General features: G+C 39.9%; 1 protein-coding gene across 1 annotated transcript in view; it reads right to left on the reverse strand.

Moving 5' to 3' along the window:
* Positions 1 to 899: 899 nt before the first annotated feature.
* Positions 900 to 25,378, reverse strand: part of LOC307167879 (NACHT, LRR and PYD domains-containing protein 12-like) — a gene marked incomplete at its 3' end in the record, with an annotated part of 147,578 nt that continues 123,099 nt past the window's right edge. Inside the window, exons 13-19 of the mRNA XM_079887185.1 lie at positions 4,213 to 4,386; positions 3,768 to 3,941; positions 3,196 to 3,369; positions 2,753 to 2,926; positions 2,181 to 2,354; positions 1,839 to 2,000; positions 900 to 1,029 (exon numbers count right to left, since the gene is read on the reverse strand). Of these exons, the coding sequence (XP_079743311.1) occupies positions 900 to 1,029; positions 1,839 to 2,000; positions 2,181 to 2,354; positions 2,753 to 2,926; positions 3,196 to 3,369; positions 3,768 to 3,941; positions 4,213 to 4,386 (1,162 nt within the window). The remainder of the gene's footprint in view (positions 1,030 to 1,838; positions 2,001 to 2,180; positions 2,355 to 2,752; positions 2,927 to 3,195; positions 3,370 to 3,767; positions 3,942 to 4,212; positions 4,387 to 25,378) is intronic.

Raw genomic sequence — 25,378 nt, forward strand, 5'->3', positions numbered from 1 at the left:
TACATACTGTATATTCTCTCAGAGACGATGAGCTGAATCTACTCAACGGAATTGATAACGGGCTGATAACGGTATAACTGTCTTCATTTCTCTTCTTAATATTTCTCTTGTGGCCCATAAGTAGTGAAGAAATGAGAGGAGAAGCATTTCATGTAAAACAAGTTGTTTTTGAAATGAGGAGTAAGCTAATCTAAGTAATCTTTTATTTTTCCCCGCAGATCATCGGTTATGGGGTGATGCGCTATAGGCTAAAATTATTGCGGGCCAAATTAATTGTAATATTAATTTGATAATAAAAGTAGTAATAATAATAATAATTTAATTAATTAATTGGAAATGTCAAATCCTCTTGATAAGGCCGAGCTGATCATCGTCTATCGGCACAACCTGCGGGACCCTCCAACAACCGGTACACGATAATACTGCACGACAAACGACGCACGTCAAAGCTGAAAATCGGCCAGTGTATGCCCGCCTTTAAGTCATTCATCTGTTGTTCCGGACTCTAATTATGTTCAGCTGTGCACTCATCCATCACCATCATTATCACCTGCATATATTAGCTGTGTCCCAGTGTGAAGGCCTCATCCTTCAAGGCCGCAGACTAACATTATTATATTTGCAGGCCTGATACTGAAGATTTCTGCTGACACTCATCTGAGCTTCTTCCTCTGTTCCACCTTTAATTACAACTAAACCATCATTTGGCTGAATAATAAACCAACATGAATCATTCAATATCACATGTTTCTAATACGCATGCTAACACACACGCTGCTTTATTTAATTGTGAAGTCTGAGTCTCTTCCACCTGTATGAAACACATTTACTCATAGACAGCAGTGAGACTCTTCTGTGGATAACCTGATGGTTTCTGCTCCTCTCATGATCATTTCACACTATGATATAATGCATCCATCAGAGTTTGATGATTTAACTCTTTTGGAGATGTTTGATGATTGATCTTTATCAGGGATGTTTGGTGATTGATCTTTATCAGGGATGTTTGGTGATTGATCTTCATCTACTCTGTAAAGTGGAACAGAAGAGAAAACAATCAGTGTTCAGAGGAACAAAGTGTAAATTATTATATTTCAATTACTGTTTTTTGAGTAAAAATAAGTTAAATTGAATTCCTGTAATCAGATTAATAACCAACTTTACATGATCTTGCATAGACATTTGTGTTTTAAATATAATAGATGTAAAGCATGAATCATGTTCATATGTGTGTGTCGGTGCGACTCCTATTGAGTCTCTGTAAAAGAGAAACTAATGAGTGTACGGCGTATGGAATAAACCACAGGGAGCAAATACAAATGTTATTTTGAGTTCAAACACAAACCTTTAGTTAAAGCCGTTTGTCCTCTAGTTTAAACATGTTTGTAGGCTCTTAGTAAATAACTGAGAGTAAAGTAAGTGTAAAGTAGTGTGACGTGTTGCTTGTCACAGTAAAAACACACTAGAGACAGAGACATTTCTCATGTGAGCTGGACGATGTGAGCTGAAGCTGGAACTGCACTGATTTTAGCAGGAGTGCAGCGTTTACTACAATCTGACCAAGTCTGTTTCACACTGAAATGATTCACTATTACTGACACAGTTAATAAAGCAGGTGTTGATGTATAAAGCTGTGACAGTGAGCTTTTCTTCTCTTTCCTCCTTTGTGTTAAACATTTCAATAACTTCACATTTTGTTCTCACACAGACCCTTTGTTGCAATAAAGCTGATAATTGATAATGATAATGATAATTTCCTTTCACGAATGTTTGAAAGGTTTGTTCACATATCAGAGGTAAATGAAGATCTCTTTAATATCTCAGTGATGTTTCCTCACCTCAGGACACAGTTTGAGTCTCGTATCACGTCTCTGAGCCGCTGCTGTGAGTCTCCTATCTTATTGTCTCTCAGATCAAGCTCTTTTAAAAACTGCAGTGCTTTTGAGTTAGTCAAAGACTGAGTTAAAGAAGAAACATCTGTAATGCCACAGCACCGTAGACTAGAAAGACACAAACAGAGGAAGAGAGATTATCTTACAAACAAATCATGAATGTGAAGAATTTTACACAAATATAATGTGAATTTAGACTCACTCTCAGATATTGAGTATAAAGTGTTTTAGTTTAAACTGTTGAAGTGATTTTAAGCATTTTGATTCTTGTCTGTGAATGTGACTGACCTCAATCTCTCCAGTTTACAGTGTGAATCCTTCAGTACGGCACATAAGTGCTTCACTCCTGTGTTTCCTAGTTTATTCCCGCTCAGGTCCAGCTCTCTCAGGTGTGACGGGTTTGATTTCAGAGCTGAAGTCAGGATGAGACTCTGTTTCTCTGTAATACTGCAATTCCACAGACTGAAGACAGAGAAATAACAATAGTTCACATCTATGATGATCATCTTATTGAAGAGCTACAGCAGCATTTAGTTTCCAATAGTCTGTTCTGAAACCCAGTCACACTAGTTCTGTGTGCTGGAAGACACTGTTTCTTCTCTTTCATTTTTAACTATTTATTTGAGTCTCTCTTCTTTATTCTCTGTTGAAAAGGCAGATTTCTGCATGTACACAATCAGTGCATTGTATCAAATGCTGGAAATTAAACAATTACTAACTAGATAAAAAACACAAAAATGTGAGCAATAGGGAAAACCCAGAAAGTGCACTGCTATAAACAATGAAACATAAGCCCTGCTGTCTTCAAATAAATAAACTTCAGTCACACTGTAATTGGTGTACAGTATAATGATACTAACTGTAGTTTCTCCAGCTTGAATTGTGGGTTCATCAGTAGATCACTGAGGTTTTTCACTCCAGAGTCTCCTAGTGTATTCCCCCTCAGGTCCAGCTCTCTCAGGTGTGACGGGTTTGATTTCAGAACTGAAGTCACATCAGAACAACCTTCATCTGTCATATCACAGTAGCTTAAACTACATTAGCAGAGAGAGTGAAGAAGATAACACAGAAGAAAAGAAAACTCTTTATTCTATAAAGTAACATCATCTTCATCAGCAAATAAAACAGAAGAAGAGAGATCTTCATCTTTATTTCACCAGATCACAAAATACTAAGGTGAACATGTTTGCAGAAATATAATGTGAATTTAGACTCACTGTCAGATATTGTGTATAAAGTGTTTTAGTTTAAACTGTTGAAGTGATTTTAAGCATTTTGATTCTTGTCTGTGAATGTGAATGACCTCAATCTCTCCAGTTTACAGTGTGAATCCTTCAGTACGGCACATAAGCGCTTCACTCCTGTGTTTCCTAGTTCATTCCCGCTCAGGTTCAGCTCTCTCAGGTGTGACGGGTTTGATTTCAGAGCTGAAGTCAGGATGAGACTCTGTTCCTCGGTAATACTGCATCCACTCAGACTGAAGACAGAGAAATTACAATAGTTCACATCTATGATGATCATCTTATTGAAGAGCTACAGCAGCATTTAGTTTCCAATAGTCTGTTCTGAAACCCAGTCACACTAGTTCTGTGTGCTGGAAGACACTGTTTCTTCTCTTTCATTTTAACTATTTATTTGACATCTCTCTTCTTTATTCTCTGTTGAAAAGGCAGATTTCTGCATGTACACAATCAGTGCATTGTATCAAATGCTGGAAATTAAACAATTACTAACTAGATAAAAAACACAAAAATGTGAGCAATAAGGAAAACCCAGAAAGTGCACTGCTATAAACAATGAAACATAAGCCCTGCTGTCTTCAAATAAATAAACTTCAGTCACACTGTAATTGGTGTACAGTATAATGATACTAACTGTAGTTTCTCCAGCTTGAATTGTGGGTTCATCAGTAGATCACTGAGGTTTTTCACTCCAGAGTTTCCTAGTGTATTCCCCCTCAGGTCCAGCTCTCTCAGGTGTGACGGGTTTGATTTCAGAGCTGAAGTCACATCAGAACAACCTTCATCTGTCATATAACAGTAGATTAAACTACATTAGCAGAGAGAGAGAGAAGAAAATAAGACAGAAGAAAAGAAAACTCTTTATTCTGTAAAGTCACATCATCTTCATCAGCAAATAAAACAGAGGAAGAGAGATCTTCATCTTTATTTTACCAGATCACAAAATACTAAGGTGAACATGTTTGCAGAAATATAATGTGAATTTAGACTCACTGTCAGATATTGTGTATAAAGTGTTTTAGTTTAAACTGTTGAAGTGATTTTAAGCATTTTGATCCTTGTCTGTGAATGTGACTGACCTCAGTCTCTCCAGTTTACAGTGTGAATCCTTCAGTACGGCACAAAAGTGCTTCACTCCTGTGTTTCCTAGTTTATTCCCGCTCAGGTCCAGCTCTCTCAGGTGTGATGGGTTTGATTTCAGAGCTGAAGTCAGGATGAGACTCTGCTTCTCTGTAATACTGCAATATCTCAGACTGAAGACAGAAAGAGAAAATGACTCAGATCTATGATGATCAACTAACGTGTTCATCTTCATCCAGCAGACTTTTGCTGACAAATAAACAGGGATATCAAGATAAAGGTAACATGGAGAAACACTACACATTGTTCATTTAAATATATTACCAACATTGTAACAGTACAAATGTTGTCTTGATCTATGTGTGTTAGTTTACACATTCATTTCCTATCATTTTTTAAAGGTCATGAAAACCCCTAAAATACATCTTTTGAGATGTGAACAGATATGTACAGAGCAATTTGGTTCTTCCGAGTAAAGTGGAAGCGACGTCACGGTATCTGAGCGTGCTTTCGGAGCGTGTGATTGGCTGAATGTGAGGTAGAAGCGTGCTTTCAGAGCGTGTGATTGGCTGAATGTGAGGTAGAAGCGTGCTGTCGGACCGTGTGATTGGCTGAATGTGAGGAGGAAGCGTGCTGTCGGACCGTGTGATTGGCTGAATGTGAGGTAGAAGCGTGCTTTCGGAGCGTTTGATTGGCTGAATGTGAGGTAGAAGCGTGCTTTCGGAGCGTGTGATTGGCTGAATGTGAGGTAGATTGGCTGAATGTGAGGTAGAAGCGTGCTTTCGGAGCATGTGATTGGATGAATGTGAGGTAGAAGCGTGCTTTCGAAGCGTGTGATTGGCTGAATGTGAGGAGGAAGCGTGCTTTCGGAGCGTGTGATTGGCTGAATGTGAGGTAGAAGCGTGCTTTCGGAGCATGTGATTGGCTGAATGTGAGGTAGAAGCGTGCTTTCGGAGCGTGTGATTGGATGAATGTGAGGTAGAAGCATGCTTTCGAAGCGTGTGATTGGCTGAATGTGAGGAGGAAGCGTGCTTTCGGAGCGTGTGATTGGCTGAATGTGAGGTAGAAGCGTGCTTTCGGAGCGTGTGGTTGGCTGAATGTGAGGTAGAAGCGTGCTTTCGGTGCGTGTGGTTGGCTGAATGTGAGGTAGAAGCGTGCTTTCGGAGCGTGCGATTGGCTGAATGTGAGGTAGAAGCGTGCTTTCGGAGCGTGTGATTGGCTGAATGTGAGGAGGAAGAGTGCTTTCGGAGTGTGTGATTGGCTGAATGTGAGGAGGAAGAGTGCTTTCGGAGTGTGTGATTGGCTGAATGTGAGGAGGAAGCGTGCTTTCGGAGTGTGTGATTGGCTGAATGTGAGGAGGAAGAGTGCTTTCGGTGCGTGTGGTTGGCTGAATGTGAGGTAGAAGCGTGCTTTCGGAGCATGCGATTGGCTGAATGTGAGGTAGAAGCGTGCTTTCGGAGCGTGCGATTAGCTGAATGTGAGGAGGAAGAGTGCTTTCGGAGCGTGTGATTGGCTGAATGTGAGGAGGAAGAGTGCTTTCGGAGTGTGTGATTGGCTGAATGTGAGGAGGAAGAGTGCTTTCGGTGCGTGTGGTTGGCTGAATGTGAGGTAGAAGCGTGCTTTCGGAGCGTGCGATTGGCTGAATGTGAGGTAGAAGCGTGCTTTCGGAGCGTACGATTGGCTGAATGTGAGGAGGAAGAGTGCTTTCGGAGTGTGTGATTGGCTGAATGTGAGAAGGAAGAGTGCTTTCGGAGTGTGTGATTGGCTGAATGTGAGGTAGAAGCGTGCTTTCGGAGCGTGTGATTGGCTGAATGTGAGGAGGAAGCGTGCTTTCGGAGCATGTGATTGGCTGAATGTGAGGAGGAAGCGTGCTTTCGGAGCGTGTGATTGGCTGAATGTGAGGAGGAAGCGTGCTTTCGGAGCGTGTGATTGGCTGAATGTGAGGTAGAAGCGTGCTTTCGGAGCGTGCGATTGGCTGAATGTGAGGTAGAAGCGTGCTTTCGGAGCATGTGATTGGCTGAATGTGAGGAAGCGTGCTTTCGGAGCGTGCGATTGGCTGAATGTGAGGTAGAAGCGTGCTTTCAGAGCGTGTGATTGGCTGAATGTGAGGAGGAAGCGTGCTTTCGGAGCGTGTGATTGGCTGAATGTGAGGTAGAAGCGTGCTTTCGGAGCGTGTGATTGGCTGAATGTGAGGTAGATTGGCTGGATGTGAGGTAGAAGCGTACTTTTGGAGCGTGTGATTGGCTGAATGTGAGGTGGAAGTGTGCTTTCAGAGCGTGTGATTGGCTGAATGTGTGCTAGAAGCGTGCTGTCGGACCGTGTGATTGGCTGAATGTGAGGTAGAAGCGTGCTTTCGGAGCGTGTGATTGGCTGAATGTGAGGTAGATTTGCTGAATGTGAGGTAGAAGCGTGCTTTCGGAGCATGTGATTGGCTGTATGTGAGGTAGAAACGTGCTTTCGGAGCGTGTGATTGGCTGAATGTGAGGAGGAAGCGTGCTTTCGGAGCGTGTGATTGGCTGAATGTGAGGTAGAAGCATGCTTTCGGAGCATGTGATTGGATGAATGTGAGGTAGAAGCATGCTTTCGAAGCATGTGATTGGCTGAATGTGAGGTAGAAGCGTGCTTTCGGAGCGTGCGATTGGCTGAATTTGAGGTAGAAGCGTGCTCTCGGAGCGTGTGATTGGCTGAATGTGAGGAGGAAGCGTGCTTTCGGAGCGTGCGATTGGCTGAATGTGAGGTAGCAGCGTGCTTTCGGAGTGTGTGATTGGCTGAATGTGAGGAGGAAGCGTGCTTTCGGAGCGTGCGATTGGCTGAATGTGAGGTAGAAGCGTGCTTTCGGAGCGTGTGATTGGCTGAATGTGAAGTAGAAGCGTGCTTTCGGAGCGTGTGATTGGCTGAATGTGAGGTAGAAGCGTGCTTTCGGAGTGTGTGATTGGCTGAATGTGAGGTAGAAGCGTGCTTTCGGAGTGTGTGATTGGCTGAATGTGAGGTAGAAGCGTGCTTTCGGAGCGTGTGATTGGCTGAATGTGAGGTAGAAGCGTGCTTTCGGAGCGTGCGATTTGCTGAATGTGAGGTAGAAGCGTGCTGTCGGACCGTGTGATTGGCTGAATGTGAGGTAGAAGCGTGCTTTCGGAGCGTGTGATTGGCTGAATGTGAGGTAGATTTGCTGAATGTGAGGTAGAAGCGTGCTTTCGGAGCGTGTGATTGGCTGAATGTGAGGTAGATTGGCTGGATGTGAGGTAGAAGCGTGCTTTCGGAGCGTGTGATTGGCTGAATGTGAGGTGGAAGTGTGCTTTCAGAGCGTGTGATTGGCTGAATGTGTGGTAGAAGCGTGCTGTCGGACCGTGTGATTGGCTGAATGTGAGGTAGAAGTGTGCTTTCGGAGCGTGTGATTGGCTGAATGTGAGGTAGATTTGCTGAATGTGAGGTAGAAGCGTGCTTTCGGAGCATGTGATTGGCTGTATGTGAGGTAGAAACGTGCTTTCGGAGCGTGTGATTGGCTGAATGTGAGGAGGAAGCGTGCTTTCGGAGCGTGTGATTGGCTGAATGTGAGGTAGAAGCATGCTTTCGGAGCATGTGATTGGATGAATGTGAGGTAGAAGCGTGCTTTCGGAGCGTGCGATTGGCTGAATTTGAGGTAGAAGCGTGCTTTCGGAGCGTGTGATTGGCTGAATGTGAGGAGGAAGCGTGCTTTCGGAGCGTGCGATTGGCTGAATGTGAGGTAGCAGCGTGCTTTCGGAGTGTGTGATTGGCTGAATGTGAGGAGGAAGCGTGCTTTCGGAGCGTGCGATTGGCTGAATGTGAGGTAGAAGCGTGCTTTCGGAGCGTGTGATTGGCTGAATGTGAAGTAGAAGCGTGCTTTCGGAGTGTGTGATTGGCTGAATGTGAGGTAGAAGCGTGCTTTCGGAGTGTGTGATTGGCTGAATGTGAGGTAGAAGCGTGCTTTCGGAGTGTGTGATTGGCTGAATGTGAGGTAGAAGCGTGCTTTCGGAGCGTGCGATTGGCTGAATGTGAGGTAGAAGCGTGCTTTCGGAGCGTGCGATTGGCTGAATGTGAGGTAGAAGCGTGCTTTCGGAGCGTGCGATTGGCTGAATGTGAGGAGGAAGAGTGCTTTCGAAGCGTGTGATTGGCTGAATGTGAGGAGGAAGCGTGCTTTCGGAGCGTGTGATTGGCTGAATGTGAGGAGGAAGCGTGCTTTCGGAGCGTGTGATTGGCTGAATGTGAGGTAGAAGCGCGCTTTCGGAGCATGCGATTGGCTGAATGTGAGGTAGAAGCGTGCTTTCGGAGCGTGTGATTGGCTGAATGTGAGGAGGAAGCGTGCTTTCGGAGCGTGTGATTGGCTGAATGTGAGGAGGAAGCGTGCTTTCGGAGCGTGTGATTGGCTGAATGTAAGGAGGAAGCGTGCTTTCGGAGTGTGTGATTGGCTGAATGTGAGGTAGAAGTGTGCTTTCGGAGCATTTGATTGGCTGAATGTGAGGTAGAAGCGTGCTTTCGGAGTGTGTGATTGGCGGAATGTGAGGTAGAAGCATGCTTTCGGAGTGTGTGATTGGCTGAATGTGAGGTAGAAGCATGCTTTCGGAGCGTGTGATTGGCTGAATGTGAGGTAGAAGTGTGCTTTCGAAGCGTGTGATTGGCTGAATATGAGGTAGAAGCGTGCTTTCGGAGTGTGTGATTGGCTGAATGTGAGGTAGAAGCGTGCTTTCGGAGCGTGTGATTGGCTGAATGTGAGGTAGAAGTGTGCTTTCGGAGCATGTGATTGGCTGAAAGTGAGGTAGAAGCGTGCTGTCGGACCGTGTGATTGACTGAATGTGAGGTAGAAGCGTGCTTTCGGAGCGTGTGATTGACTGAATGTGAGGTAGAAGCGTGCTTTCGGAGCGTGTGATTGGCTGAATTTGAGGTAGAAGTGTGCTGATACAAATAACACAATGATGTCGTCGGTTAGGAACCTGGGTGTGCTCTTTGATACCAATCTTTCATTTAAAAGTCACGTGTCTAGTATCTGTAAAACCGCATTTTTCCATCTTAAAAATATATCTAAATTATGTCATATGCTCTCATTGACAAATGCGGAACAATTAGTTCATGCGTTCATGACCTCAAGGCTAGATTATTGTAATGCTCTACTGGGTGGTTGTCCTGCACGCTTAATAAACAAACTACAGCTAATTCAAAACGCAGCAGCTCGAGTTCTTACTAGAACCAGGAAGTATGACCATATTAGCCCAGTTCTGTCAAAACTGCACTGGCTCCCTATTAAACATCGTATACATTTTAAAATATTGCTGATCACGTACAAAGCACTAAATGGTTTAGCTCCGCAGTACTTGAGCGAGCTCTTAACGCTTTATAGTCCTTCACGTCTATTGCGATCTCAAAATTCCGGCCAGTTGATAATACCTAGAATATCAAAATCGACTGCTGGCGGTAGATCCTTCTCCTATTTAGCACCAAAACTCTGGAACAATCTTCCTAACATTGTCCGGGAAGCAGACACACTCTGTCAGTTCAAAGCCAGATTATAGACACATCTCTTTGACCTAGCATTCACATAATACATTATAGACTTCTATAATTCAATGTTAGGCTGCATAGATTAGGTCAGCTGGAACCGGGAACACTTCCCATAAATCCTGATGTACTTGTTACATCATGAGAAGAATGGCATCTACGCTAATTTTAGTGTCTTTGTTTATCCCGAGGTTTTCCTGCAGCCTGCCGGATCCAGGCCGTATCCAGATCTGATGAAGGCCCTTCGCCTGGACCCGATGTCAACGCAGTGCTGAAGTGCCAACTTGTCTCTCCCTATGGAGGATCCCTTTACCACTCTACAGATAAAGCGTCGTCGGGAAAACTCAATTTGCGTATCTACCCCGAATTGATAAAATAAAATAAAATTCTGAATCAAAACTATAAGGAAACACCAGTAATTTGTTTAGGCTTGGTTTGTAGGGAATAAGAAACCTGCACACATATATTCAAACGCACATAACTATTGAACCCGTTCTTAATGCGCATCTGAACGCCATCAGCGTTTCTCACAGGTTCGCGTTTAAAGTCTGTGTAGAGGGAATGGTGTCTTCTTAGCGGCCCCTAATTTAATAACAAATGATCGTTGCGACGGAAGCGAATCAATCAAAACTAACTTTAGCTGTAAAATAACTTTATTAAAGAACCGCTATAAAGCCAAAACAATCTCTGTTACCTTAAATTATATGTTTATCTCTGTAAAGCTGCTTTGAAACAATCTACATTGTTAAAAGCGCTATATAAATGAAGATGACTTGACTTGACTTGACATGTAGACGACAATTAAAAGAACAATGGACAAAAGTGTAACTATGTCTTTATTATTTCAGTGTTAAACTGACGTGTCGTGCTCATAAATGTAATGAAAATATTATTAGATCTTTTAAACATTCTTCCGCAATTCTCCCTCGTTCTTGTGAGTGTGTTATATAGGGTTATATTTTTAAAATGCATCAACGTGCCCTCAGATCCATTTATTTTTTTCCTCTGCAGTCATATTTTATGCAGGTCTGTGCTTTATTGGTTATTGTCTCCCCTTCTCCTGCCCTCTACACTCCCACTTTTCCACAGCTTTACACACACATTTCCTCAGACTTTTCCAGCTCTGAGATGTGAACGACCAGCTAAAACAGGGGGTTTCATGACACTTTAAGGTTCTTTCATGTTAATGTCACCTTTGGTTTGCTCACTGGGGCAAATGTGGTTCATTGTGTTCAGGTGTTTCTTGTGTGCTCAATAGTGTCTGTGTGTATATTTATCCTTCATGCAGGGCCGTACACACCATTGAGGTCCAGACCTTGGTCATTTTTTGGCGTGTAAAGACCTTATGCGCCAGAGAAACAAGCACGCGGCATCTTTAGAATATTGTCTTTGAACTTCTGTTTTTGCGGTCGCTCTGTATATTTCTATGGCATCGCTGTCGAGGAGTAATTAGCTGGTGAAGTGGATTTACTTATTGTAGAGTTAATGAAAGTTATCATGAGCATGAGTAACAGAGTTAGTATTTTATTCCGTTTTTATTGTGAATTCCTCCTGAATTCAGCAGCGGTTGTTAATTTCATGTTGTAGTGGTGCCCTCATGTGGTTTGTTTGGGGACTGCAGGCAAAATGTTCGGTAAGACGGGAGATGACGCAACACGGCAGTTGCAATGTGTTCTGCACCAACTAAACAGCTGTTTTACGATAGAAGTTTAAAACAACCAACAGAAATAATCAGTTTGCAAAGACTGTATCAATCAAAGCTCAGCTTTGGGAAGGGAAGATATACAGGTGAAGATAAGGAGACTGAGAGAAGAAGAAAGAGATAATGTGATGAAGATGAGAGAGGAAGAGCAAGTATTGCACACTGTGCCCAGGGTGAGATTATCATTATTACAATGGATTCATATTTAACACAGATATATGTTCTTCGCTATTACAGTGGAAACTATAAGCTCAATTTAACAGCACAAGCACCTATTAAATATATTTCCATAATAGTATTATTGTATAAATCTATATTTGTATACCTCAAATGTGTTCAAATATTTCACCAGTATCAGCACTGGGACTTTTCACTGTATTACTCCACTTGTCTGTGTTTGTGCAACTTGCATCATTAAGACAGAAGGGGGCGACACGTGTCTTTATGAGTGAGCAATTGAACCATTACAGTTTTTAACAGTTGCTAAAACACTAAAACCCATTGGCTGAACAAAGTTCTCAGTTGCCTGAGCTCATTTAGCTAACTGTGCAGTCTGTTGTCAATACCTTAAACCATTTCACATGGTAAAACAAAATTTGCAGATCTCACTTAGACTTTTCAGCAAAACGCTAAACACATTATCATTCTCTAAACACATTCTGCACTGTAATGCACACGTCATCACACTGGTAAACACAAGTGCCAACAATCAAATACAAATAGAGAACACACGTCATTTGATTGAACACAACCACTCAAAACTGATTTAACCTGTTTCAAATGATGCTCAAAGACAAGAAGAAGCACACTGATCACATGTTTACTCCTTTGATTTCTGTCTCTTTCAGTATTGTATACTGTAGTACAGTGCATTGTAGGCTGTATACTGTACAATGAACAAATTGTATGGCCTGAACATTGTGCTTTCCATTTGTTACAGTTTTTCTCGATTGCTTAAACACATTTCTTGAAACTATGCCTCGTATTCTCAAAACTATAAACACAAATCCATAACTTCTCACCCAATTCTCCAAACATCCTATTTTCAGGTCAAAATGAAGCTCTACACTCAAAACCATTCATTCTTGCTGAAAAACCCAACTTTGCCCTCAAACAGGACACACAAGCCCTCAAAATCACACACACTACAACATAGTCTAAGACACTGGTGCAATAAATTCAAAACAACATTTCCAAAACTGGTAAGTTATGTTGCTTGTGGTTCCCCCATCACAAACCTTTTCACATGATGAACACAAAAGACACAACCAGTGGATACATTGGCACATTTTTATTCATACACAGAAAACACACACACTCACACACAAAAATATTTTTTTTTCCTGTTTTACTCTTTTTTTTTTTTACCCTTTTTTTTTTTACTCTCTCCTCTAATTTTTATTTTATTTTTATATTTGCCAACTTTTTAGTTTAGCTTGGAGTGAGACTTCTCCGACGGGGGGGTGGGGGGGGGGGGGTTGGGGGGGGATATGACTGCAATCTCTAGAAAAAGCTAATAAATAATATTTCAATTCAAATTAATGTTTCATTATGTTTAATTGTAGTGTGATATAATGATAAATAATAACACATTTTTAGCATCTAAGCACATCTAGGCACTTTTTTACACCTGGGGTGGGCGATATGGCAATAATATCACAATTTTTTTTTTTCCAGAAAAAATCACGATTTTATCATGATTCTTTTTCATGTTGGTTTTACTATTTTGCATGTGACTGAGCATTACAGCCAAACTAATGTCCCTATTTTAAAAACAAGCCTTATAACAAAATATAGGTAACAAAATATAAAATAAAAATGAATGGCAGACATTTAGGTCAAAGTGGCGAAGATAAAATCTTTGTCACTATTTTCTTTGTTATTAAAAATTAAGAACAGAGATACATATTACACATACACAACTTAATATACAAATGAAATAAACAGTGCTTTATTTTTTCAGCTATAGGTGTATTTAACAGTAGAATTGAAGAAAGTAATTAAATGGACAAATATGAAAATAAAACACAACAGACTTAAAGGAGAACTCCGGTCAATTTTAACATTGAGCTCATTTTTTTGTACATTTGGAGTGCTGTCAATACAGAGAACAACGACAAAAATCGGTGTTGCCTACACCGAGTTATTCTATTTTTAAAATTTGCACCCTGTTGACTTCAATAGGGCAAGTAGTAAGCCTGCTTTTTAGCCTCTTAACATCCTTTAAGTGTCATTACAAGTGCCCAGAAAATGTGAGTGATTCCTTCTGAGTGAACACGGGTGGATCTGACTGCAGTAGATGTTAGAGATATTAATAAAAACGAAGTTAATTCAGCCAGCGCTCATACCTTTGTTTACATCCTGTTTTCGGTGGAAGGCCATAGTAATCGATTGTCGAGTTCACGCGCATAGGTTTAGTTACCAATGATCACGCGCGTGAACTCGACAATCGATTACTATGGCCTTCCACCGAAAACAGGATGTAAACACAGGTATGTGCGCTGGCTGAATTAACTTCGTTTTTATTAATATCTCTAACATCTACTGCAGTCAGATCCACCCGTGTTCACTCGGAAGGAATCACTCACATTTTCTGTGCACTTGTAATGACACTTAAAGGATGTTAAGAGGCTAAAAAGCAGGCTTACTACTTGCCCTATTGAAGTCAACAGGGTGCAAATTTTAAAAATAGAATAACTCGGTGTAGGCAACACCGTTTTTTGTCGTTGTTCTCTGTATTGACAGCACTCCAAATGTACAAAAAAATGAGCTCAATGTTAAAATTGACCGGAGTTCTCCTTTAAAGTTCTCAGTCAAGAACAGTGAATGATTTCCTCTGTGTGTTTTGTTGTTTTATTAACATTAACGGCATAGTTCTCCCCCCAAAAAGTCATAATTTACTCTCTTAAGTTGTTTTAAACCTGAATAAGTTTCTTTCTTCTGTTGAAAATAAACATTATTTGAAAGAATGTCAGTAACCAAACAGTAGATGTATCCCTGTGACTTCCATAGTATATTTTTTTCCTACTATGTATGTCAATGGGGACCAGCAACTGTTTGGTTTTGGGTGAACTATCTCTTTACAGTTTTTACCAACTGCTTACACACAAAATCTTTTCATGTCACACGATTTTTGAAACCTCTCACTCAAAGTGCAAAACTACATGCCAAATCTTCAAAACCTTAAGCTATTTCTCAGCCTTTGACTCAGTTTTCAATTGCATAAAACACTTTTTTCAAAACACTACACACAATTCTCTACCTAAAACACAAAGATCTATCAGGAAGTGACTTGCTTTCCTTTTCCAAACACAACCAATCAAAATGCTACACTTATTCACCAGGTCACACAGACACACTCGTCACATATGCAAACACTAATTACTTAACTGATCACTAACCAATCACTGCTTTACTGTAGTATAGATAGGCCTATAAACAGGTTAAAGGTCAGATTACCTGTTATGGAGAAGAGATGAAGCTTAGCACTGGGGACTGCAAACCCCCCCCCCCCCATTTTTTTACAATTAGCAATCAGAGCTTTAGCATAAAAGGGCAACAGGTCAGCTCTTCAATGGAGCAATGGATGCCAACATATGATTTTTTTTTTTTTTTACTGTAACTGTATACAGTAAATTCTTCTGTTGTTTTGTATGTAGACCACTGTATGTACAACTTTGTGTTGGTTGGGATGTACACTGTGTACATTGTTTTGTTTGTGGGAAAAATAACATATATTTGTTACAGTGTATTTGTGTGTTTTGAGTATAAAAACAATATTCTCAAATATTTGACAACACACTTGTATTACTATGTACTGTCTGTAGTAAGTGTAACACTGAACCAAAAAAAAAAGGCCTAAGTCATTATGATGAATGGAGAAGAAGTGTTTTGCATTCATCATAGTGTTTCACATTGAGCACATCAGTGTTCAACTGGTTCTTATAAATGTCTATTCATATGATGGTTTGTGTATGTCATAAACAAAATACCATTTTGAGAAGAAATAACATTGTTTTGAATGTAAAGTTTCATTTTGCAGGAGAATTGAGGGGTTTTGCCCATTTTGTGTGTTTTTTTTTCTGATTTGTGTGTAGAGTTCTGAGAATATGAGGCATGCTTTTGGAAAATGTGTGTAAACAATCGAGAAAAACGAAGAAAAAATATTTTTTGTTTCTACATTGCATTGGCGTTTCCGGTTTACTTGTTACCTCTCTCATTAGATTACTTTCACTGTAGAACATTGTATTGAAATGTAGATATAAGCCTATGAAAGACCAAAGAGCTTTAGATTTAGAACAGCAGTGTTTACATGGTATATACAAAAATTTATTATTATGAAAAAAGTGTTTGCCATTTGATGCAAATGCTTCTTTCTGACATGTGTTTATAGCATTTTGAATGCAGTGTTGCATTTTGAAGGAGATGTGTATGGAGCTAGAAGAGTCTCAATAAAGATAAATGCACAAACTGCATTCACATATGCACACACAGGATACACAAATGCACACACATGATTCATAAATACACACACAGGATACACAAATGCGCACAAAATTCACAAATGCACACACAGAATTTAAAAAGCACAGAAGATTCACAAATGCATACAAAATTCATAAATGCACACAAAATTCATAAATACACACACAATTCAGAAATGAAAACAAAATTTACAAATGCACACAAGATTCACAAATGCTCAGGACAAGATTCAGAAATGTATTTCTGATGCACACACAAATATATCTTGATTTACAAACTGCTTGCGGTCTGTGAACTTCACTGCATTTGTGTGTGAATTTTGAGACTCCCCTGACTTGGCTCGACACACAAATGCCTTTTTTTAAACAGGGAATGACCTGTGACCAATCAGATACCTCCCTTGTTTTAGCCAATCACAAGAACGCACCCCACGTGGGGGATTGTTTACTTGTAAGCCAATCACATGAAGTGTGGGCGCGAGCGCTAGAGCGAGGTGGGTGGAGTTCTGCCAGTTGGTTGAGACCATTTTTTACAGTCTATGGTTGAGGCAGTGGGCCGGACCTCGAAATTACGAATTTAATACTTACCTCTCAGCTGTGTACGTTTTTTTTTTTTTTTTTGCTGAGGCCATGTAATAAAATCGTATAAGTACTGCAGACATTGTTTCCAACTTTGTTGTTTGCACATTTGACGCAAAATGTCCTTACAAACTCTTACTTTTTTAAACCGGCAAGTAAGCAGGAGTACTAATCATAACGTTAGAAAACCTCCCGTTTCCTTGACAACCAATGTAAATAATGAACAGATTCTACGGCGGAGGCAAAGTAATCTTTGTCAGTGACCAGGAAGCTGCGTTCTTGAAATTTTAATTTTGCTTTAATCTTAAAAAATGTAATTTTAGTAATGTAGTTCAGTAATACTGAGGTAAAAATTAGGTGTTTTATCCGTTTAGCCTCAAATGTAAAAAGCCCTGTAACTCCTTTCCCAGACAAGTTGGGCAAAGTCTGTTCAATGTAGCCTACACACAAATTATTTTTATTAATGCAATGGACTGTTGCCTATGGCTTGCTCAGTTGGGGATATTTAATTTAATTAATCAATCAACAATACTATTGATCAGCATTACCAAACGTGGACGTTTTCCACTAGAAACAAACATTGATGTATTGTTTTAATTTAATACTGTGAAGCTGCTTTGATACAATCTCTATTGTGAAAAGCGCTATATAAATAAACTTGACTTGACTGTAACGGCACATCCGTATGTCATATTTTCCTAATGTCTGGTACTGTTAAACATGTTTTCACGTGAATGAATAATGATATGCAAGTGATGCATATGACATACCCAAAAAAAAAAAAAAAGGTTGTTGCTCAGAAGTCATTCTGAATAGACACATAACCAACATATATTTAGAAATCCAACCCTTGAGAGTTTACATTTCAAGTCTCAAAATTAATATTGATATATATACGCTTAAACACAAACAAAAACAACAAATATTAAGAATATATTTATTAAATGTATAAAAATTTTCTGTGAATTTAGGATTGCAACTTATAACCACAACTAAAACATGGGGATTTTTTAAAGACAATCATCCCGCACATCCTATTCTATAATAAAATCAGCTAATCGAATATTTGAAAATCGTGCCTTATCCCTAATTAATATAGTATTATTGTGTAAGTGGATGACATGACAAGTAGCAAAGGCAGTGTAAGTGGGGTCAAATGTTCATAGCAAATTTAAAAATAAAACAATGTAGCAGCATCATAGTGTAAACTACCAGTGTATTTGTGCAAGAGTCAATCAGCTGCCCTTAGGTTACTGGAGGGTGGGGGTGGAAGGAAGAGGCTCTCTATGATTCCCCTATAGAAAGTTAAGAGGATGGATTTTTGGGAGATGAGCCTTCCTCAACTGTGGGAGGAAGTGCAGAGGTTTTTGGAATTTCTTGGCCAGGTTCTGTTGGTGGTGTCGATAGATCAAGATGGGTCATCTGTGATGTGGATACTAAGCAACTCTGTGATCTTGACCTGCTCCATCATGGTGCTGTTGATGTGATGATTGTCAACGATCACCTCTGTAGTCATTTGGGTGTGGAGAGATATGATGTTGTCCTGTCCGTGTTAGATAAACAACTGAATTATATTCAGATAAATAAACACAGAAAGCGCACATTACTAGATAATATTCAATCACATTTTTCATCTTGACATTTGTATTACGACTACTGCAGTTCTGACCACAAATAATTTTGTTAAATAGCTCAAAAACAGCCATCTTTAACTAAAATATTTTTCCACCATATTCCATTTTATACCTGTTCTGTTGTGTAGGTGAAGCCCAACCACTGACAGATGTACCATGCACAGAATTGTGTCATTGTATAAACTGTGACAATCAACCATAATTGGCTTAAATAACTCCATGACTACCACTATAAAGTTGATTTGAAATCATTCTTTATTTTGGTTTGCACTCTTTTTAGCTGATAATTAGTCTAGCTTACTTGTAGCCTAGGTAGCTTGCTGTAACCAACCTGGACATACCCTCCCGTTTACCCCGTGATTCTCCCTTAGTCAGACTTATTTCCTGCTGTCTTCCCGTTTAAAATTTTTCCCGTAATAATCCCGTATTTGAATACTCTTTGCTTAGTTTATTGTGTATGTACCGAATGATTATTTTGGATTAGCCTAAGCAGCATACCGTTAGACCTAGCTTTACTGCTCCACTTACCAACATTCTTTCGTGGCTAACGTTACTGTTCTCATCAACAACAACCAGTGATGCGCGGGTTGATCCGAAATGAGCGGGTGCCAGGGACGGACTGACAATCTGTGCGTTCTGGAAAACCGAGGGCCGTCGGCACAAAAAAAAAAAAAAAAAAAAAAAAGTCTAATAAAGCAATATGAACAGCCAACAGCAGGGGCACTAATACGATCACTTATATGCTACGTGTAAAAAACAACAACTGAGGAAGAAGAGTCGGCCTATAGCCACTGACAGAAAGTTAGTTTTATAAGGCTGCACTTTTAAATTTGCTTACATTATATTTGAATAGCAGTGGTCTCCAACGTGGTGCCTGTGAGTTGCCCGCTAAATACATTAAATAGCCACAACTTGCCGTCGGGGTTCCAGACTTCGAATAAATAGTATAATTTTTGCGACCTTTTCAACTAAACGTTTCAATTTGAACTTTTGCCTCCACAAAATTACCCAACTCTCTTTGATTATACGCTGTCATTTGCGTTGCGTATGAGAAACATCAAATGGCAAAATCTCAAAAAGCGGAACAAAACTTGTTTGATCTGAGCAGCGCATTATTAGCTCGGCCCAAAAAACAGCGATCGCGGCCAAAGCACGTTACGCTGATCTCGATCACGCGAACATTTATACACAGAGCTGCGCGATCCACTGAGAAGCATTTAAATTCAGCGCAGAATTCTCTATCTCTATTATAAACCCACAAATGACTATGTGATTTAAGCTTGTAAAAAGCCAGATGAAACAACGCTGATATTCTCAACATATTGACGCAAAAAACAAACAAACAAAAAAAACAGGCGAAACATTGTTCCAAGAACAAACCAGTTAGAAGACATTTCACACCAAAACTTATGAATTAACTTTAGTAAAACAAACTTTTTTGGCAGAAATGTGCCTGTATTCATATTAAAAATTCTGTTATATTAATATAGTCATGTAAAATGTAGCCTAATGCAGTAATGTTTTGTTTAGAAGTTATGGCAGTTTATTTTTATTTTTTAATTTATTTTTTTTTTTCATTTATATTTATACTAAATGTTTGGGCTACTGTTTTTGATAACACATACAATAGGTTTATAGAAAATCAACAAAAAAATTGTTTTGGAATTTTTTTTTTTTTTTAAACGCATGTAAGTCTGAACCAGAATATCAAGATATTTTATTATTTCCCATATGATGGTGAAAAGTAAAAAATCTTCACCATGTTATGTATAATAAATATTGGAGTAAGAAATAAAAATTCCTTCTAGATTATTTTATCCCTTGAGGTAGCCCTCGCACACAAAAAAGTTGGACCCTGGTATATAGTAACTATATGTTTTATAATTACAAGTTTGTGTAATTTGGGGTTACTGTAGCCAGTGACATTTCATTATTTGTATTTTATGGCATTGTACATTTTTTGTTTTTATTTGAAGGCTGAGGCTTCATTAATAAATACAACCCCAATTATCATAATTGGTTTTGAGATGTTACTTGCTGTGAATACCTTGTCTGATAGGCTACAGTATTGTGGCATATACTGTAGTATCAGCACATCCTGACTAGTGTCTGTCGCACACGGCTAGAGGCGAATGGCCGGATGATGGGCCTATTTGGGAGAAAGTCCAGGGCTGTTTTTTAGCCCCAGTCCGTCCCTGGCGGGTGCCTGCGGTTACGAGTCATCCAAAAATATTTTTAATGATATTCGGGTCGCGGTCGGTCGGATCGTTTGAAATAAAGATGCCAATTAAACCTTTGTAATTGATATAGTTCTAGACACAATTTTCTATGAATACGTTTTAAATTTAATTTACACTTTATTGGCTGAATAACTGGCGCGAAGATGACGCACGAGCTCAGTCTGCAGGTAGAGATGGAGGCGGCAAGAGAAAAGGTGAAGACTGGGGAGTGGAAGCTCCGCAAATACACAAATAGAAAGAGCAAAGTGTGGGAGACATTTGCCGAAATAATGAAAGATGATGACCAAAGTGCTGGCTTTGTCATGTGTAGGCTACTTCTTGCGATGCTATTTACACATTTGATAACCACAAAACTGGCACGACCAAGCAGGCACGGCGCCAGGATTCCAGTTTTGGATAAGCCAGACCAATTGTGGGTGGGCCTTAAATTAAAAACGTTAAATAAAAGTAAAATAAAAAAACGTTATCCAATCACTGCTTAACCTAATAAAAAAATATTTACTAATATAGCCTACTGTTATATTATCTGTGCGTATACATAATATAGATTGTAATAGCTTGATGCTCTTTAAATATTGTGTTGCATTGTAAAAGTAAATCCGCGATCGCTCTCCATGGTTCTGACCAAAGAAGAGAGCTTTGGAATCTCCATTATGAATATACCTGGGCTGCATTTTCCGATAACATTGTCTCTTAGCGCGCTGCGATAACTTAACTAAAGGTATACTACCACTAAAGGTATATCATTGCTAGGCGTCTTCAGGGCTATCATCCACTCGTGAGGCAGAGGCGCTGAGAGGCAGAGGCGCTGACGCCCTCCTAGCAACGGCGCTGTTTTTGGTAAAACATGATTTTGACGACTTCATTAAGTTTTGTTTTATAGAAAACTCTTTTTAAAAGATTTTCGTTTTGTATAAATTGTATCTTAATTTTGATCAATGTTTTATCAATCAATTGCCCGTATTTATTAAATAAGAAGCAAATATATAGCAGACAAAATAAGGCGCCGCACGCGATCACTGCATGTGAACTGGAGGGCGCCGAAACTCAACTTGTGCCTCACAGATTTGATAAATATAGGCTATATATTACAGAAAGCTTGAAATGTCTACTTTTAAACGAAAATATTCAAACCAAAATAAATAGGCTATACTCTCTGATTATGTAGGCTAATCCATATGAAATGTACATTTCTCTCTGGCGTTCATGGCGAGTCCGCAATCTCCGCATTGTCAACTTCATCTTTGCAGCGACACAGAAAACACCAGTTTATTACTAAACAATTAAATGTCTCCTTGCTAATTTAGACACATTCATAATCATTACTTCAACCGGTTCTTTGTGGCAAGCTTTAAGCGTGCGGTCATTACGCGTATTCCTGTAGGCTAGCCTTTAAGTAATTAATTTAATATAAAGGGGCGATTTGTCCACGAATGGCTTAAATGAACAACTAGTCGACAAGAAAAAAAAAAATAGTCGGAGGCAGCCCTTATTCCACATATTTTCGAACCAGCAGGCCATCTGGGTTGGGCGAGCGACCATGAGCGGAGCGGAATATTCAGAAATGCGCTCTCCGCTCACGAGCTCTGATCGGAACAAACCCGAACCTCACTGTCTGCTGAACTTGCGCAGAAACATCAAAATAGACATAGCCAGCTTTTTAAAATTGTTTTTAAAACTAAACATTTAGACTATTTTAGTTCAAATTATGAGCTTATATTGACGATTTTTTATAATTCTTGACAAAATTAGAATATTAAGTTATATTAATAGCTACGATGAGCATTATAGCTACTTTAAAAAAATGCGGGTCAGGAAGCGGGTCGGGTACAATATTTTCTTTTTCGTTTTTTGAGGTCCGAGTTGCGGGCGGGTTAGTTGAAAACGTCGGTCGGGTGCGGTTTGTTTATACATTGACCCGCGCATCACTGACGACAACGCATATATTCACGGCGAACTATAGCTTGCAGTCTTAAATACAACATGAAAAGCATTAAGATATAGGGGTGTATAATCATTGTAAAACAAATCTTACCTTGACGTTGTCTTGCCGAGACACACCGGTCTCTTCACGTTGGGTTGTAGACTGTACTAGACTCAAAACTGACGCGACGTCGGTTCAACGAATAACGTGATTGGCCAAATCTATTCAACAAGGTAACAACACAAGCGTTGATTGGATCTCACTCCGGCCAACGTTTGTGATCAGCTAGCGAAATGAAATCTATTTTTATACTTTAATGTGCAACAATTGGCGTTGGAAACAATCATTAATCTTTTTGTGAATTATTCATACAGACAAAAATGAGCCACACAGCTGCTGAGTAACTGTCAAATCAAAAACTAAACGAGATAGACGGACTTGGCCCACCGCCTAAGAAGCCGGTCTAAACCAACTGGCAGAACTCCACCCACCTCTCGCGCCCACACTTCATGTGATTGGCTTACAAGTAAACAATCTCCCACGTGGGGTGCGTTCTTGTGATTGGCTAAAACAAGGGACGTATCTGATTGGTCACAGGTCATTCCCTGTTTAAAAAAAGGCATTTGTGTGTCGAGCCAAGTCAGGGGAGTCTCAAAATTCACACACAAATGCAGTGAAGTTCACAGACCGCAAGCAGTTTGTAAATCAAGATATATTTGTGTGTGCATCAGAAATACATTTCTGAATCTTGTCCTGAGCATTTGTGAATCTTGTGTGCATTTGTAAATTTTGTTTTCATTTCTGAATTGTGTGTGTATTTATGAATTTTGTGTGCATTTCTGAATTTTGTATGCATTTGTGAATCTTCTGTGCTTTTTAAATTCTGTGTGTGCATTTGTGAATTTTGTGCGCATTTGTGTATCCTGTGTGTGTATTTATGAATCATGTGTGTGCATTTGTGTATCCTGTGTGTGCATATGTGAATGCAGTTTGTGCATTTATCTTTATTGAGACTCTTCTAGCTCCATAGATGTGAGGCATTTTGCATTTTGTGTGTGCAGTTTTGAGAATTGTGTGTAGAGTTTTGAAAAAAGGAGACTTAGTTTTGAAAACATGTGTAAGCAATTGGTAAAAACTGTAAGAACAAGCGGCAGCATGTTTATTATTAGGGCTACTGTCTCTTTAAGAACTGCACGCGACGCGTCTAATATACACTCATGACAAGCAGATTTTAATTAATTTTCTCTGTTTGCTTTCACTTTAGACATAACCAACTTTGTTTATGTAAACTTTGTCTGTATTTGACAGTATTAGCGCAATATAAGACTCAAAAGATAACTTTTAGTCCAGTAACAGGCTTTTAGTGCATGTGCGCGTCGAGTGTACGCGCTCAGTAAAGCGCATATTTGAACAGCGCATCAGCAGCGAATGACATGTTTAACCGGCAAGGCTTTTTAAAGCACATGCAATTAATGAACTTTTGTGAACTGCAGTGTCCCGTTCCTCTGCGTTAACATTTGATGTGAATATACGTCGTGCTGCAGTGTAGATATAGATGAAGGCGCCGCAACTGATAAAATGCGCAGTTGTAAGACTTTCCCTCTCTGCCGTGCGTGCGCGCGCTATCGGTTGGACGACAGTCTCTGTCTCGCATGCGTGCTCGCTCTAGGTTCTGGGAGATTTTTAACTAATTTGCGCCATAACTAGTGGTCCATCCAGTAGTTAAGAGCCTGAATTGTTTATAGTAATTCTGAAATTTAGTGCACATGAGTGAAAAAAAAAATACAGCACAGAAGAATGTCTATTTTTGCGTGAGATTTCTTTGTTGAGCGTGAGAGCGTGAGATTGAGGCTGAATGCGTGACTGTCACGCGAGATGCGTGAGAGTTGGCAACCCTGCAGTAAGATGTGTGTGACCAACATAACGTAGTAAAAGAACACACACACCTTATTCTAATATGGAATTGTATTGGACTGGTAAAGAGTGTTGGTCGTGACAGGAGGGCCTCCATTCAAGGATACAATATGATGGACACGTCTAAGAATGTTCCACATATGGTTGAAATACCATCATTGGCCTAGAAAGATAACCCCTCCCTTCACTGTCACACTCTGCAGCCGCTCTGTGTGACTGTACGACTGCTGGCCTTTTCTTGCAAGAAAATAAACCTCATCAAAGACTATTGGAAATGTTTGTCTCTTATTCAGTGATAGAATTTTGTTTGCCACCACTCCTCCCTGAAGGTTCTCGAGGCGACGGTAAAGCGACTCAAATTTGGCCTTACTCGTAGCCCAGCCTCCCTCATAGTCATACCATTGATAAAGACATGGGCAACTAGAGTGGCTTGAATTTCATCTGAGACTGCTCGTCTTCTTGCTCTTGCCCTTCCTCCTCCTCATTCTTATCCCTCTTCCTTCATGTCTTTCTGGGTCCATTGTTCCAAAACACAATAAACTGATTTGGGCCCTTTTATATATCTATTGAAGGATCTGGTTGATGTGTGTTAACCCTCTGGGGACCAAAAACGTGCCCGCGCGTTTTGCTCGTTTTTTTTTTTTAGCAATGAAAATAAACACTAAATGCTCTGTTAATTTTGATCTTTCATTTTCGTGTAATACATCAAACGATCCTGTTCAGTTTCTATTTTTTTTCTGTATACTCACAATAAAAATAAAGTGTTTTGCTTTTTGACAAATAAAGAAAAATTAACATGATGCGATTTCTGCCTTCTCACTGTCAGTAAACTCCCATTTGAAACGCGTTCGAAAATGATCTATAACTCCGCGAAAATTCAGTCAAACAGGCAAACAGACCCACGGGCATAAAGCTTGAGATCGCATCTGTTAAATGAAGTAACTTATATAAAAAACAAATATTCTCATCTTCTGTAATCTGTATAAAAAGAGAGCGACTCCAGTCGAGCTCATTACGAGCTAATTCACAGTAATGTGACCACTCCCCGGAGAGCGCGTGCTATTCAAACGCAAATTCTGAGAACTATTGAAGATCTGTGAAACGCCCACATCAGCTGTAAACAAAGCGCGTCGCGATCGAGTGAGGCAGAATATAGCCTACCTTATGGAGAAAAGATTCC

The sequence above is a fragment of the Squalius cephalus genome, assembly GCF_949319135.1.
Source record: "Squalius cephalus genome assembly, chromosome: 11".
NCBI classification, from domain to species: Eukaryota; Metazoa; Chordata; class Actinopteri; order Cypriniformes; family Leuciscidae; genus Squalius; species Squalius cephalus.